At 42.5% G+C, this 17,943-nt stretch overlaps 1 protein-coding gene across 1 annotated transcript in view; it reads right to left on the bottom strand.

Moving 5' to 3' along the window:
• ADAMTS12 (ADAM metallopeptidase with thrombospondin type 1 motif 12) overlaps positions 1-17,943 on the bottom strand; it is a 343,281-nt gene that overhangs the window by 124,386 nt on the left and 200,952 nt on the right. The window contains exons 4-7 of the mRNA XM_075268182.1: positions 8,071-8,267; positions 7,626-7,709; positions 5,496-5,620; positions 1,468-1,617 (exon numbers count right to left, since the gene is read on the bottom strand). Coding sequence (XP_075124283.1) covers positions 1,468-1,617; positions 5,496-5,620; positions 7,626-7,709; positions 8,071-8,267 — 556 coding nt within the window. The remainder of the gene's footprint in view (positions 1-1,467; positions 1,618-5,495; positions 5,621-7,625; positions 7,710-8,070; positions 8,268-17,943) is intronic.

Raw genomic sequence — 17,943 nt, 5'->3', positions numbered from 1 at the left:
AGACGTAGTCTAAGCCACGCCCCCTTCTATGATATCACTTCCTGCACTGGAGCTATTGGCAGAAGCTACACTTAAAGGGGTTGTCCGACAAACAATACTACTCCCTTATCCTTGTGAAGGGGAACAAGCATCTAATTAATAGGGGCCACACTTCTGGGACCCCCCACCAATCACGACCACAGAGCCAGGTATGACAGCTTTCACTTTTTTGGAACTGACACATGCATTATCGCTCCATTCAAGCAGCTGACTCCATGTCCTCAGTAGTGGATGTGGCCAATCGGTATGGACACCCCTATACAAGACATGGAACTTTCTGCATCCGGCTCCATGCACTGTATAGTACAACGATTGGACACACCCCTGAGCAACTGACCCATGTGGGGGGCTTTGGCCCCCACTATTACATATTTATGGCCTTTCCTAAGGATAGGTCATAACTTTAATAAAATCCTGGACAACCCCTTTAAGAAGCTTTTTCCCCCCTCTGCCTGATCTGTACACGACCCTGGTAAAATGGTTGACTTTAAGTTATTCCACCCTGACCTCTGGTCCATTTACAGGAGCAAAAATAAAGCAGAGCGTTCTCTAAATTCCATGTATGACGTTCAGGGCAGAAAAGGAAGTCGATAAAGAGGAGTTTCAGCCAATAGCTGTGGAACAGGAAGTGACATCAGAGAAGGGGGCGTGGTTTTGGCAACTTCTGCCGTACAGCCTGGTAACATGCAGCAGTAGTTGTTATTCCCTGTGTTTAGAAGCTTCCATGTGACCTGCCCTGCAGCCTCACGTGTTCCCAGCAACCTCTTATCACTAATGATGGAAATTTCACGGAATTTTATGAAATTTCAAGGCCAATCTGACAACTCTACGCCAAGGAAGGACACATTCTACTTAATACAAATTATACTGAGGGGAAATGACAGATTATCTGCTGGATTAGTAACACTTGTGTATCACCAACTATTTATATAAGGAATTATCGGCTACGGGGATTTTATTACATTATCCTATTAATATCTGGAAATATCCGCCAGATTTATAACTCAGAGAAAACAACCATAACCCATATATTAAAATGATTGATTAAGGAACGAATCAGATATCCGGACATATCATTTATTGCTAGAAATTACATTTTACATTCCGGATATTATAGAAATTAGTTACAGAAGGAAATAGATTGCCAAAAATAGAAGGAAATATTGGATTGAAAAAGAGAGCAAAACAAACTTTCTTTCTATCTCCTATCTATCTATCTATCTATCTATCTATCTATCTATCTATCTATCTATCTATCTATCTCCTATCTATCTATCTATCTATCTATCTATCTCCTATCTATCTATCTATCTATCTATCTATCTATCTATTATCTATCTATCTATCTATCTATCTATCTATCTATCTATTATCTATCTATCTATCTATCTATCTATCTATCTATCTATCTATCTAGTCTTACCGTACCTGTGTCCAATCTCATGTGCAATGGTGAACGCCATGGGGAGTCCGGAGTCCTCATTGATATTGCAGCTCCTGGAGGGCTGGCACATGCCCGACAGATGAGACAAGCCCAGGGTTTCACAGGGGCTGTTTCTACCAGCACAGATATCCTTCCTGAAATACACGAGTATTATCGGTGATGTCTCTGTGTGTGATATTTCCTGTACTATTCAGTAATCTTACTGCTTTGCCGTGTTTATGAATTCCACCCTGTGTGTAGTAAGCAGTGCACCGGTGATGAGTGTGGAAAAAGCGATGGTCATCTATCAGAGCAATGACCCACCAAGCTGGATGGATCCAAAGGGTGCGACCACCACTAAATTCCCTTCTGAACCCCTTCTATGCTGTTGTAGGGCAATTTTATGTCAAAATTCATATGCAAATTAGCTGCTTTATGGGCCTGGGCCACATCTGTCAAAACACCCATTGTTGCCAATTGCCACACTGCGTCCAGACTAGTGTTGGGTGAATGTCCAAAGATTTGGGTTTCTTACGAATTTTCCAAAAAATTTAAATTCTACTAAGCCTTAAATTTTGGAAAAATTGAGCCAAATGGCCATAAAATGTATATATATATATTTTAACCCTTCCTGGGCTCTGCCATGGCATCCTCTGCCATTCCAGTCTACTTCAAAGGCCAACCACCATCTTCTCCGGGCCCCAGAGACCTGTGGATAGGGCCCCAGTGGTCATATATGTGGACGTTCATGCCGTCACACGTTCATGCTATAGCATCACCACTAGAGATGGGTGAATCAGTTCGCAACTAGATCCGACCCAACTTCCGAATTGTTTGCTTTTGCTCTCCTGGCGATGTCATGACACTTGGCTTGCCCATGTCACCCCTTGGCCTCCACCTATTATGCTAAGGATTCTGAAAAGAATCACATTACAGAGGCCATTTTAGTTAATCCAAGATGAATCCCAAATTGTTCTGATTTTGGGATATTTGGAATATTTTATGGAATATTCCGGTTGAATCCAGTTTGTTGTGAATCGATTTGCCCAACACTAGGTCTGACTGAACAAGTTTGGTTCGAAACGAGATTTCCTTATAAATATGGTACGCCGGTGGCATCATCACAGATAAGCTCAGCCGTTTGTCAGCTGACAGTGCTGACCGGCTGACTTTCACCAAAATGAACAGACACTCGATTGACCCATCATTTACATGTCCACCAATGTCAAGCACCCCAACATGAAGTTCCATGTGTGTGCTCACCCTCTACAATTCCTCCTCCTCCTCATATTCCTCCTCCATCAGCGTTGCACAATTCTGCTCCTACTAGGCTCAATCCACCCTGATTCCCCCAAACATTGCTGGTCAGAGGCTCCACTCACCCAAAGGGCCAAAAACTAAATCTCTGCTGTTTAAAGGCTCAACTCACCCCAAGGGCCAAAGACACTGCTGGTGCATGGCTCTATTCTTATTTTTCTCCAATTCAATCTCTGAATGACCTGCTCTGAGAGATGGCCTAGACACTGCTACAATGGCAATCACTGGGGTTTGCTGTTCTGGTTCCAAAGAATCTTGTGTCTTACTTGAAGAAGAGACAATCTTAGTCTGACTGCTGGCTGCTTGTGCTGCAGCATGTGGAGTTGGGTCTGTCAGCCTTGTGATGAACTCCTCACATGTTGTTCCCCATAGACTATAATGGGATTCGATAATTCGAATAGTCGAATATTGAGGGGCTATTCTAAACGAATATCGAATATTTCACTGTTCGCTCATCTCTATTTCAGACCTATTCTGATTCCACAGAACTGGCCCGGCACTTTTTGGCCCCTGTGGCGGGATGCTCTGCTGGCGTGTTCCCTCCCCTATAGTTTACGATAGTGCTGGGCAGGTCACGTTGTGGGATATGTTAATAGGGCACTTCACGAAATGAAAAATCACTTGAAGAACATAGAAGGAACAATTCACCTAATGGGCTCTGCTTGTAGCGACATAGACCTGTCCGCAATAAATCTATCACATGATTAATTCTAGAGATCAGAGAGATGAAGCCCAGAGAATAAGAGCAGGCCAAGATGGCGGGATCAGAGATCACCATGATCGACTCAACAAATATTAAAAAAAAAAGAACCATTGTGAACCGAAAAATTTAAAAATTCTGGATCTTGGAATGTGCTGAAACAAAAATGGATACAAAAAATAAACCCTTAAAGGGTTAATAGACAGTGATGACAATCTCAGGTTGTCTCCATGTCTCTTGGATTGGCCGGTCTTGTATAAATATGAATTGTAATGGAAGCGTCTTCCAAGAAGTATAGAAAAAGCTTCATCGGCACCTTCACCCTCCAACACAGAAAAAGTGATGGAAGGAATTAGACAATATCTCGTTACATATTCCTGATTAATATCCCGAACTCCTTCAAAGAGTCAGAAGAGTCGGCCATTCCAGGCAAGTGTCTTATTGTTTGATGACATTCATCTGGAAACTTCCCGGCGAGTTCTTATATATGTAAATGAGATGTCTTGGATATCCTGAGAGTACAGGACCGCCGCGGGGAGGGCAGATGAGACGGTACTTAAAGATGAACGCCATCTCTAAGGGTGAAGATGAGTGATGCTAAGGGTAATGAGTAGGTTACCCAAAATGAATCCTAAAACATGATAAAGGGAACTTAGAATTTGTAAAAACCCATATTATGTATCGACAAAATGTATCTGCTTAGATGACGCCTCCATCATCTTTTCCTGACAAAAATGAACATGTGCCGCCTGCCTTGACCTCTACCTGTCTACCATGACGAATAAAATCCACCTGCCCTGACCTCAGTTTCTCCTGTAACCGTACCCCTGCTTGTCCCTCCAGTACTTTGCATTGATAGTCCCTGAACTGTTAGGGTCGATTGCAACTGAACTGAGACCACTCCTGAGGTAGTGACCTAGGGGTTCGCTTATAAGAAGACCACAGCACTATATTGGTGTTAAATGGTGAAAATCAGGGGACCATTTAGACAATGACCTCAGAAGACGTCCGAAGCCAATTCATTTTAGTCCATATTAGTGGGTCCATGTGTATGTTTTCCTCTAGCATCTACCATTATGCTGACCCCCTAATGGTAATGATATGAGATGACTCTGCTGCCTTCTTATGGTAATGATAATGAAATGACTCTGCTGCCATCTTATGGTAATGATAATGAAATGACTCTGCTGCCATCTTATGGTAATGATAATGAGATGACTCTGATGACCTATTGTAGAAATGATAATGAGATGACACTGCTGCCCTCTTATGGTAATGATAATGAGATGACTCTGATGACCTATTGTAGAAATGATAATGAGATGACTCTGATTACCTATTGTAGAAATGATAATGAGATGACACTGCTGCACTCTTATGGTAATGATAATAATATGACTCTGATGACCTCTTGTACAAATGATAATGAAATGACTCTGCTGTCCTCTTATGGTAATGATAATTAAATGACTCTGCTGCCCTCTTATGGTAATGATTATGAGATGACTCTGATGACCTATTGTAGAAATGATAATGAGATGACTCTGATGACATCTTGTAGAAATGATAATGAGATGACTCTGCTGCCCTCTTATGGTAATGATAATGAGATGACTCTGATGACCTCTTGTATAATGATAATGAGATGACACTGCTGCCCTCTTATGGTAATGATAATCAGATGACTTTGCTGACCCCTCATGGTAATGACAGTAAACTTACTCTGCTGACTCCTCCTTCTAATGATAATGAAAATAATGAGATGACTCTGCTGACCCTCCTTCTAATGATAATAAGATTGCTCAGAATCTCAGTATACTAGCTCCTCTTAGCAGTCACTGTCTTAGGGAGGGTTCACACGGAGTAACGTGCCGCGTGATGTGGCACGTAGACGCCGTGGGCCGTATACGCTCCCATTGATTTCAATGGGAGCGGGGATCGTATGCGCCGCGCTATTTCCCTTTAAAAGAAAGCAAATAAAAATACTACAATCCATTGTGTGTAAGAGATAAATACCTTGTTAATAATACAGCCACGTCGTGATGGGCCGGGTGTAGATCACTTTTCGGGTTTATGCTCTTCTGCCACTTACAGAAACTGGCCAAAGTCTGATCGGCGTGGTGGGTAATTTTCAGACCTTCCTGGACAAGAAATAACAATCTGTTCAAAATTTTGCAACAAAAAATTCTATCAACTTTTAGCAATGTTTTTGAAAATCATGAATATTTTTTATGGAGATGAATATATGTACATATGTACTGTGTGTATTGCAGTTGGAATTGAGTGAAAGACTTGCAGGTTTGTATTGGCTAATGGGGGGGGGGGGGGTCAGGGTTTTGGGAAAGCTGTATCTCCAGAACGGTACATCCGAGAGAGTTGAGGCCTCATCTTAAACCTTCCCAGACACCTGAAGTATCTGTGTGCCAAATTTGGTAAAGACCGGTCCAGTCGTTTGGCCGCGCATAAAGAACAGACAGACAACCGAAACTCATTTTTATAATATAGAGAGATTATTATTATTATTATTATTATTATTATTATTATTGTTATTTAAAATAATACTATATCCTGTAATTTTCACTCTGACTACTGAGCCTAAAAATGGACTGATACTTGCCAATTCTGTAGGGGTTTCTTTGCAGCAGTCACTTCATTTACATCCCAGCCAGTATTACAATAGAAGATAACGCCTCTATAGATAACACCACTGAGCCATCATTACATCACTACTGACAATAGATGATGTCACAGATTAGCTTCTCGCCCTCCCCACACTGAGCATGTCTAGAAAACTCTCCCATAGATCCTCTTCAGTAATGGAGGTTTATCCTCTACAGTGAGGAGTCCTGGAATGGAGGTCTATCCTCTTCAGTAATGGAAGTCTATCCTCTTCAGTGATGAGTCTTGGAATGGAGTTCTATCCTGATGAGTCCTGGAATGGAGGTCTATCCTCTTCAGTGATGAATCCCGGAATGGAGGTCTATCCTGATGAGTCCTGGAATGGAGGTCTATCCTCTTCAGTGATGAGTCCTGGAATGGAGGTCTATCCTCTTCAGTGATGAGTCCTGGAATGGAGGTCTATCCTCTTCAGTGATGAGTCCTGGAATGGAGGTCTATCCTCTTCAGTGATGAGTCTTGGAATGGAGGTCTATCCTGATGAGTCCTGGAATGGAGGTCTATCCTCTTCAGTGATGAGTCCTGGAATGGAGGTCTATCCTCTTCAGTGAGGAGTCCTAGAATGGAGGTCTATCCTCTTCAGTGATGAGTCCTGGAATGGAGGTCTATCCTCTTCAGTGATGAGTCCTGGAATGGAGGTCTATCCTCTTCAGTGAGGAGTCCTAGAATGGAGGTCTATCCTCTTCAGTGATGAGTCCTGGAATGGAGGTCTATCCTCTACAGTGATGGAGTCCTGGAATGGAGGTCTATCCTCTTCAGTAATGAGTCCTGGAATGGAGGTCTATTCTCTATAGTGATGAGCCCTGGAATGGAGGCCTATCCTCTTCAGTGATGAGACCTGGAATGGAGGTCTATCCTCTACAGTGATGAGTCCTGGAATGGAGGTCTATCCTCTTCAGTGATGAGTCCTGGAATGGAGGCCTATCCTCTTCAGTGATGAGACCTGGAATGGAGGTCTATCCTCTACAGTGATGAATTCTGGAATGGAGGTCTATCCTCTACAGTGATGAATTCTGGAATGGAGGTCTATCCTCTTCAGTGATGGAGTCCTGGAATGGAGGTCTATCCTCTTCAGTGATGAGACCTGGAATGGAGGTATATCCTCTACAGTATGGAGTCCTGGAATGGAGGTCTATCCTCTACAGTGATGGGCTCTGTAGTGGAGGTATATAAGTTTAGGGCTTTCTGCTAGTGATGCTCGTACTTTGTTTCCTTTTTTAATATTATTTGAATATATATCGATCCTGTAGTTTCCAGAATTCCCATTTTTCCTTCTTGGTGCTGCAATTTCAATATCATTTTTTTTTTTTATGAGGCTGGGGGAGATGAGAAGAATAATATTTTCGCCTGGACAATCCCTTTACGGCTGGTTTATGACTGGAGAGATTTGATGAATATTATCAAGACTGGAGTGATAAATTCTGTTTTCTAAGTGTTTTTGCACCTCTATGGCACAAGGCAGGGACTTACCTCTTCCTCCTCCAGCAGGATGACCCGCACCACTTTTATGTGAATTGCATTACCAATACTTGGGTCGTGGAATAATCCGGATACCTATTAGAAATAATGAGGAAGTAGTCAGTGACCCGTGATAAGCCGGGAGGGGAGCGATGAGCGCACGTGTCATCAAACCAACAAGCGTGGAAAGAAGAAGAACAATTATCGTGTAAGAGGAATTCTAATAGAAGAATAAGAGGAACGCCATGTCTGCAGTGTGGGGGCTATTCTCATGGCAAAGAACCTTCTAGATAACTCAGTCCCATGTAATCTTAGTAATGCCGATTATAGGACTGCTCATGGACAGGTTACGTTCTATTGTTCTGTATACTATATTCTATCTTTCTACATATCTATTTAATCTAAATCTACGTAATCCTTGTCTATGATAAGAGATAATTCTAAGAACAGAACGTACCATATTCATCACAGTAAAAATATACGATTCCACGCTTTCGCTCCCATGATATTCAATCATTTTGGTGTCGGCCACCACCAGAGTTTCCACCCATCGCTCTTTGCTGACAGACCGCGGAGAAATTCTTCTGTTTTTCAGTTGCGTCCTCTCCCATTTCTCCCTTTGGCGTTCAATCTGGAGAACTGAGCTGAAATTATCTAGAAAAGAAGTAGAGATACTATGTAAGACTGAATACACGTGGAGTCTATGGTTATGTTACATTGTACGGCTCTGTGTACATAAGGAGAGGGTCTCGTAATAGGGTCTTGAAACATCAGGTATTTGGGAACTGCTAAGCACTGGTGGTTAAAGGACATGAAGGTCCCAGAGGTGGGAAACGCCATATTTGGTACAGTTGCTTACAGATGTGTCCTTCCTTTCCTCTTGGCCGTACATGTCCTGATATGTATGACACAAGATGAGCAGCTTTTCAAGACAACACAACTTTGCAATATTGTATCTCAATGAGAGACACCTCTTGTATATATGTGTGGTCACCCAGTTGGCGTCCATAACTAAATCCGAGTGATGGACACAATGCTGGATGAAAAAAAGCAATGCAGAGTACGACCCACCACCAAAAGTACAGTATATATTTAGGCTATAAATATTGTCGTATATATGTGGACTATTGGCGGGTTACAAAATATGTAAAACGTGTCTTTAGAGGTAGTTTTCCATTTTAAGTAGAATTTTTGACCCGGTCTGAAAAGCCCAATGGACTCCATCATGTGATCGGCGCTGTGCATTGTCGTTCTTTCATTCATCTAAAGCTGTTCAGCTATTCCACAGATATAAGCCATTTTAATTTAGGTGTCTACTAGACAAATGGGCAGTAGCACAACACACAGCGTCCCCTCATTTAGTGACTACTTGACTTATACACCTTAATTTACATCAACACTATCAGGGCTTATATCTGTGGAATAGCTGAATTGATTTGGATAAACAAAACACCAAAATGCTCAGGGTGACAGCGCCGATCACATGATGGAGATCATTGGGCTCTTCAGACTTGGTGTTTGGTTCTGTTTACAGTGTTGGACATGAGGTCAAGTCATATGTTGGGGCTGCTCCAAATAGAGTTGAGCGATGGGGAAAGATCGGATCCCGATCGGCGATTGAGCAAATTTCACGATCGGGATTAGCTGGAAGATTATCAAAAATCAGATTTTAAAAACGATCCTGAATCTCAAGATCAGCTCAACCCTACTCCATAAACATAAAGTAACTAGGGTTGAGCAATCAGGATCGGGAAAGATCGGATCCCGATCAGCGATCGAGCAAATTTCACGATCACGATTGGGATCGGCTGGAAATTGATTGAAAATCGGATTTTAAAAACAATCCTGAAATCTTAAGATCAGCTCAACCAACCCCAGCTCTAAGTCAAATGTGAAGGACTTAGGACAAGCCTAGTCCAGTGGGGAATTGCAAAACTTCCATTACAGATACCATGTGTGGTTGTCTAGGAAGATCTCCAAGGTCTACTCGAGACAGCAAATAGTATGGACCACGTCCTAGTTGCATCCTATGTAGCATGAAGTAGAATACTGCCCAAGTAGTGATCTAAACCTATTAGTGAAGGCCTACTTGTGCACCTTCAGGATGTCTAGATGGAGAAGGCCACACATGTGGGTTCACTGGAACAACACTGCCCAGTCGGGGACGAATATCCTATACTAGGCTTGGTGGCTGAGATTGTCCTGATGGGACAATTCTATCACTATATGGAAATAAAAGCCCGTTGCAGTTTAATCCCATAAATCTCGCTCGCCACATTGATGTTTTTGTATCTCTCAGTAGATGTAAGACCATAGACAATATCTAGCAGGAACGTCTCACATCTCAGCCATATTCCCTCCTGACTCCAGCCACACGTTTCACAATGACAAACAGTCATTGAGCAGTTCACTTGATAGGAGGACAGGTTGATGCGCTGCGTAAGTAGTTTCTAGAGATCATGACCCAGAAAAGAATTGTCAGCCATTTTCCTGCATTTTACTTACCTAGAACTGTTTGATCTCTTCAGGTTGTCTTCAGAAAATTGGACGTATTATTATTAATTTTTTTGGCGCCATTTTGAAAACTGAACAGGTTGAAGAGGTTTTACTAGGAATATATTTATATTTGAAACTGTAGAGAGTTAAAAATAAAATATTTTTGCAATATAAATAATTCTATAATAATAATAAAATAAATAAACATTTTTGGGAGGCGTTCTTGCGCTTGTAGTTCAATACAGGAGTGTACTGCGCAGGCGTCGGAAGTTGGACCGAGACGGAAGACAGGAGAGGCGGGGTTGCAGCTGAAGATGGAGGCGTCACTCGAGAGAACTCTCGGGCAGCAGTGGGAACACCCCCATCGCCGTTTCAGCGCTGGGGCCCACCCTTATTGCTGTGGAGAACTCATTTGCATACTCGGTAAAACCGGTATTTCTAAGGAACGGCGCCGCAGAGACCAGGTCTAAAGGTAAGAGATGAATAGCCTTTCTTAAGGCTATTCCGGCGTGGTAATTAAAAACAATGTTGGTTTAGTGGTAGAATCCCTTTAAACTTTTTTTTAAGGTACTGTACCGGTTAAAGGGTGCTCGAGTCTTTATGAAAAGTTGAAATATGTGCAGAGCCTTGCTGGGCAGTCTGAGCTATGACTATATAAGCCTTCATGCATTGTGGCTAACGGTCTCATTATGGTTGCATTGCATATACAATACAGAGCAGTCTGTCCCCCATCCATTACTACAACTACTGGTTTCTGTGTAAGTTTGCCAGGAGTAACTGTAAAATAGCCCAGGTGACCATCATATAGGAGAAATTACCTCCATCTTTTGGCCCCTCATATTGCCCCTGTTTTTTGTCATATAAAATATTACCCCTTTGATGATGGTAAGGGTAAGTACCTATATCTCCGTAATGCAGTGCCCCATTGTACAGGATTATGACTAGTGTCAGGGCCCTTTAAGTGGCTCACATATGACATTGTATTCACACTCGGTACATAGAGGCGAGCGCGCTTCCCTAATTCTTTATGCACCCGCTGCTCCCTCAGGCTTCAACACCCCTGCACTAATTCTTTGATATAAATCCTGGGGTATTATCGGCTTGCTGGCACTTTAATGACATGATCCTTCTCTGTACTGATACAGTAGCTATTACCGCCACTTCAGTAATGCATCATGGGATATTGCTGCCTGTGATATCCAGAATTGTTTTATGTGATATTGAACCCAAACGCTTTCATATATTTCTATGTATAAATTTCATTACTTCAGCCGCTCTCTGCTGCGGATTCCACATTAAACCGGGGAGGCCTGGCAGAGCTTATGAAGTCGGCTGCTTTGTCTCAGACCCGCCATATGTCTAAACAGAAGATTCACACGAGAAAACTGGAAGATTAATTTTTCTTAAAAAAATCTATATTTAGTAATAAAGAGCATATTTTCTAAACAATTTTGAAACAATCTAACGCACCAGACACATTTATATTCGGTAATTTTGTCTGTTCTTAGAAGAGTTGTCTAGTTTAGAAATTTCTATATAGGATTCCCATCTCTTAGGTGGCCACAAAGAGCATCTCTCACCATGGAGGACCTGACCTGTCCTGCATTATATAGACAACCCTTTGATATGGATGGACAATGTGCAATGCTTTATTTCCCCTGTGGTGGCGCTGCAGGGAAACGGAGCACTTATAGTTAAGCTGCCTACTGATCACAGCTGATCGCTAATGGTCCCAAAAAAATAGTCGCCTTCTGCTAAGTTTGAAAGTTTGTTAATCCCTCAGAATTTTCTATATTTCTGCATATTTACTGCTACTTGACCTAAAATACATCACACAAGTCCTAAAAGTAGATAAAGACAATCAAGTCAAACGAATGAGTCAAAAATATTAGGCAGGTTCATTATTTATAGAAGTCAATGACCCAATATTACATAACAGTGATCTGTTAAAGTACAGTCCTATGAAAAAGTTTGGGCACCCCTATTAATCTTAATCATTTTTAGTTCTAAATATTTTGGTGTTTGCAGCAGCCATTTCAGTTTGATATATCTAATAACTGATGGACACAGTAATATTTCAGGATTGAAATGAGGTTTATTGTACTAACAGAAAATGTGCAATATGCATTAAACCAAAATTTGACCGGTGCAAAAGTATGGGCACCTCAACAGAAAAGTGACATTAATATTTAGTAGATCCTCCTTTTGCAAAGATAACAGCCTCTAGTCGCTTCCTGTAGCTTTTAATCAGTTCCTGGATCCTGGATAAAGGTATTTTGGACAAACAATTCAAGTTCAGTTAAGTTTGATGGTGGCCGAGCATGGACAGCCCGCTTCAAATCATCCCACAGATGTTCAATGATATTCAGGTCTGGGGACTGGGATGGCCATTCCAGAACATTGTAATTGTTCCTCTGCATGAATGCCTGAGGATTTGGAGCGGTGTTTTGGATCATTGTCTTGCTGAAATATCCATCCCCGGCGTAACTTCAACTTCGTCACTGATTCTTGAACATTATTCTCAAGAATCTGCTGATACTGAGTGGAATCCATGCGACTCTCAACTTTAACAAGATTCCCGATGCCGGCATTGGCCACACAGCCCCAAAGCATGATGGAACCTCCACCAAATTTTACAGTGGGTAGCATGTGTTTTTCTTGGAATGCTGTTTCTTTTTGGACGCCATGCATAACGCCTTTTTTTATAACCAAACAACTCAATTTTTGTTTCCAAAATGAAGCTGCCTTGTCCAAATGTGCTTTTTCATACCTCAGGCAACTCTATTTGTGGCGTACGTGCAGAAACGGCTTCTTTCTCATCACTCTCCCATACAGCTTCTCCTTGTGCAAAGTGCGCTGTATAGTTGACCGATGCACAGTGACACCATCTGCAGCAAGATGATGCTGCAGCTCTTTGGAGGTGGTCTGTGGATTGTCCTTGACTGTTCTCACCATTCTTCTTCTCTGCCTTTCTGATATTTTTCTTGGCCTGCCACTTCTGGGCTTAACAAGAACTGTCCCTGTGGTCTTCCATTTCCTTACTATGTTCCTCACAGTGGAAACTGACAGGTTAAATCTCTGAGACAACGTTTTGTATCCTTCCCCTGAACAACTATGTTGAACAATCTTTGTTTTCAGATCATTTGAGAGCGGGCTGTCCATGTTCGGCGACCATCAAACTTAACTGAACTTGAATTGTTTTGTAGAAAGAAATGGTCCAAAATACCTTCATCCAGGATCCAGGAACTGATTAAAAGCTACAGGAAGCGACTAGAGGCTGTTATCTTTGCAAAAGGAGGATGTACTAAATATTAATGTCACTTTTCTGTTGAGGTGCCCATATTTTTGCACCGGTCAAATTTTGGTTTAATGCATATTGCGCATTTTCTGTTAGTACAATAAACCTCATTTCAATCCTGAAATATCACTGTGTCCATCAGTTATTAGATATATCAAACTGAAATGGCTGCTGCAAACACCAAAATATTTAGAACTAAAAATGATTAAGATTAATAGGGGTGCCCAAACTTTTTCATAGGACTGTATGTGAACCCCAACTTTAAGTATCTGGTGTGACGTCCTTGTTCAACATCTAAGTCTTTCCAGTAATTGTTGATTCATTCTGGACGTCTCTGTTATGTTGGTGGGTTTCCTCCCATGAACTTCTCACTTCAACTCTGTTATGTTAGTGGGTTTCCTCCTATGAACTACTCGCTTCAACTCTATTATGTTGGTGGGTTTCCTCCCATGAACTACTCGCTTCAACTCTATTATATTGGTGGGTTTCCTCCCCTGAACTACTCGCTTCAACTCTGTTATGTTAGTGGGTTTCCTCCTATGAACTACTCGCTTCAACTCTATTATGTTGGTGGGTTTCCTCCCATGAACTACTCGCTTCAACTCTGTTATGTTGTTGGGTTTCCTCCCATGAACTACTCACTTCAACTTGGTTATGTTGTTGGGTTTCCTCCCCTGAACTACACGCTTCAACTCTGTTATGTTGGTGGGTTTCCTCCCATGAACTACTCGCTTCAACTCTTTTATGTTGGTGGGTTTCCTCCCCTGAACTACTCGCTTCAACTCTGTTATGTTAGTGGGTTTCCTCCTATGAACTACTCGCTTCAACTCTATTATGTTGGTGGGTTTCCTCCCATGAACCACTCGCTTCAACTCTGTTATGTTGTTGGGTTTCCTCCCATGAACTTCTCACTTCAACTTTGTTATGTTAGTGGGTTTCCTCCTATGAACTACTCTCTTCACCTCTGTTATGTTGGTGGGTTTCCTCCTATGAACTACTCGCTTCAACTCTGTTATGTTGGTGGGTTTCCTCCCATGAACTACTCGCTTCAACTCTTATGTTGTTGGGTTTCCTCCCATGAACTACTCACTTCAACTTTGTTATGTTGGTGGGTTTCCTCCCATGAACTACTCGCTTCAACTCTGTTATGTTGGTGGGTTTCCTCCTATGAACTACTCGCTTCAACTCTATTATGTTGGTGGGTTTCCTCCCATGAACCACTCGCTTCAACTCTGTTATGTTGGTGGGTTTCCTCCCCTGAACTACTCGCTTCAACTCTGTTATGTTGGTGGGTTTCCTCCCATGAACCACTCGCATCAACTCTGTTATGTTGTTGGGTTTCCTCCCATGAACTTCTCACTTCAACTCTGTTATGTTAGTGGGTTTCCTCCTATGAACTACTCTCTTCACCTCTGTTATGTTGGTGGGTTTCCTCCTATGAACTACTCGCTTCAACTCTGTTATGTTGGTGGGTTTCCTCCCATGAACTACTCGCTTCAACTCTTATGTTGTTGGGTTTCCTCCCATGAACTACTCACTTCAACTTGGTTATGTTGGTGGGTTTCCTCCCCTGAACTACACGCTTCAACTCTGTTATGTTGGTGGGTTTCCTCCCATGAACTACTCGCTTCAACTCTTTTATGTTGGTGGGTTTCCTCCCCTGAACTACTCGCTTCAACTCTGTTATGTTGGTGGGTTTCCTCCCATGAACCACTCGCTTCAACTCTGTTATGTTGGTGGGTTTCCTCCCATGAACCACTCGCTTCAACTCTTTTATGTTGGTGGGTTTCCTCCCATGAACTACTCGCTTCAACTCTGTTATGTTGGTGGGTTTCCTCCCATGAACTACTCGCTTCAACTCTGTTATGTTGGTGGGTTTCCTCCCCTGAACTACTCGCTTCAACTCTGTTATATTGGTGGGTTTCCTCCCCTGAACTACTCGCTTCAACTCTCTTATGTTAGTGGGTTTCCTCCTATGAACTACTCTCTTCACCTCTGTTATGTTGGTGGGTTTCCTCCTATGAACTACTCGCTTCAACTCTGTTATGTTGGTGGGTTTCCTCCCATGAACTACTCGCTTCAACTCTGTTATGTTGTTGGGTTTCCTCCCATGAACTACTCACTTCAACTTGGTTATGTTGGTGGGTTTCCTCCCCTGAACTACACGCTTCAACTCTGTTATGTTGGTGGGTTTCCTCCCATGAACTACTCGCTTCAACTCTTTTATGTTGGTGGGTTTCCTCCCCTGAACTACTCGCTTCAACTCTGTTATGTTGGTGGGTTTCCTCCCATGAACCACTCGCTTCAACTCTTTTATGTTGGTGGGTTTCCTCCCCTGAACTACTCGCTTCAACTCTGTTATGTTGGTGGGTTTCCTCCCATGAACCACTCGCTTCAACTCTGTTATGTTGTTGGGTTTCCTCCCATGAACTTCTCACTTCAACTCTGTTATGTTGGTGGGTTTCCTCCCCTGAACTACTCGCTTCAACTCTGTTATGTTAGTGGGTTTCCTCCTATGAACTACTCTCTTCACCTCTGTTATGTTGGTGGGTTTCCTCCTATGAACTACTCGCTTCAACTCTGTTATGTTGGTGGGTTTCCTCCCATGAACTACTCGCTTCAACTGTGTTATGTTGTTGGGTTTCCTCCCATGAACTACTCACTTCAACTTGATTATGTTGGTGGGTTTCCTCCCCTGAACTACACGCTTCAACTCTGTTATGTTGGTGGGTTTCCTCCCATGAACTACTCGCTTCAACTCTTTTATGTTGGTGGGTTTCCTCCCCTGAACTACTCGCTTCAACTCTGTTATGTTGGTGGGTTTCCTCCCATGAACCACTCGCTTCAACTCTTTTATGTTGGTGGGTTTCCTCCCCTGAACTACTCGCTTCAACTCTGTTATGTTGGTGGGTTTCCTCCCATGAACCACTCGCTTCAACTCTGTTATGTTGTTGGGTTTCCTCCCATGAACTACTCACTTCAACTTGGTTATGGTTGGTGGGTTTCCTCCCCTGAACTACACGCTTCAACTCTGTTATGTTGGTGGGTTTCCTCCTATGAACTACTCGCTTCAACTCTGTTATGTTGGTGGTTTCCTCCCATGAACTACTCGCTTCAACTCTGTTATGTTGTTGGGTTTCCTCCCATGAACTTCTCACTTCAACTTGGTTATGTTGGTGGGTTTCCTCCCCTGAACTACACGCTTCAACTCTGTTATGTTGGTGGGTTTTATCCCATGAACTCCTCGCTTCAACTCTGTTATGTTGGTGGGTTTCCTCCACTGAACTACTCGCTTCAACTCTATTATGTTGGTGGGTTTCCTCCCATGAACTACTTGCTTCAACTCTGTTATGTTGGTGGGTTTCCTTCCATGAACTACTCGCTTCAACTCTGTTATGTTGGTGGGTTTCCTCCCCTGACCTACTCGCTTCAACTTTGTTATGTTGGTGGGTTTCCTCCCCTGACCTACTCGCTTCAACTCTGTTATGTTGGTTGGTTTCCTCCCCTGAACTTTTCGCTTCAACTCTGTTATGTTGTTGGGTTTCCTCCCCTGAACTACTCGCTTCAGATACTTACACAATGTTTCTGTTGGATTAAGGTCAGGACTTGGACTTAACCATTCCATAAAGCTTTAACTTTATTCTTTCACTTAGGTAGAATGACTTGTGTGCTTAGGGTTGTTGTCTTTGTTGCATGACCCGTCCCAAAATGTCCCAACCATGATGCTACTGGCACTGTGGTTTTACGCTGAAATTCCTCTCTAAACACATAACAATTATCAGAACCAATTCTATTCTCATCCAGTCATAAAACATTTCTCTAGCAGCCTTCTGCTCGTCCAGATGATCTTTAGCAAACTACAGGCAGACAACAACGTTTCTTTTGGACAGCAGCGACTTTCTTCTTGCAATTCTGCCATACACACCAATGCTACCCAATGTTCTCCTGATGAGTTGCTTAGAGGTTACGTTGGGTTCCTTTGTAACCTTATAGGCCATTACAAGCCATAATCTTGCCATATATTTTGTTGGTCAGCCACTCTTGGCCAAGGTAGTAATGCTCTTTAATTTCCTCCATTTGTAGACAATCCAACTGACTGTGGATTAGGGGAGTCCAAATTTTGGTTCTGGAACCTTTAACAACCTTAAGAGCATCAACAACTCTTCTTCTGAGGTCCTCATAAATCTCCTTGCTCGAGCCATGAGACACTTCCACAAGCATTTGTTGAGAAGATCAAACTTAGGCATGGTCATTTATTTATAGAAGACAATGATCCAATATCACATACCTGTGAGTGGTAAAAGTATGTGAACCTTTTAGATTAATGGATAATTTGGGTGTTTCCAGTTAATGGGATGACAAACGGAGGTCAGTAGAGGAATGGGATCTCTGCCTACGACTCCGTCTGCGGGTTGTTGGCGTTGATGATCCACCTATATTTAGCAAATTGCTGCCGTCAATAGTTTGCCTGCTCCGGTATTTCAGCAGCTCTGAAGCTGTTCTGCTGCTGAACTTGTTCCTCACACTGTGCCTGTG

Source organism: Leptodactylus fuscus, chromosome 1 (genome assembly GCF_031893055.1).
Source record: "Leptodactylus fuscus isolate aLepFus1 chromosome 1, aLepFus1.hap2, whole genome shotgun sequence".
Lineage (NCBI taxonomy): Eukaryota > Metazoa > Chordata > Amphibia > Anura > Leptodactylidae > Leptodactylus > Leptodactylus fuscus.
Note: the sequence above shows the minus strand (reverse complement) of the source record. Positions and strands in the feature narration are given on the sequence as shown.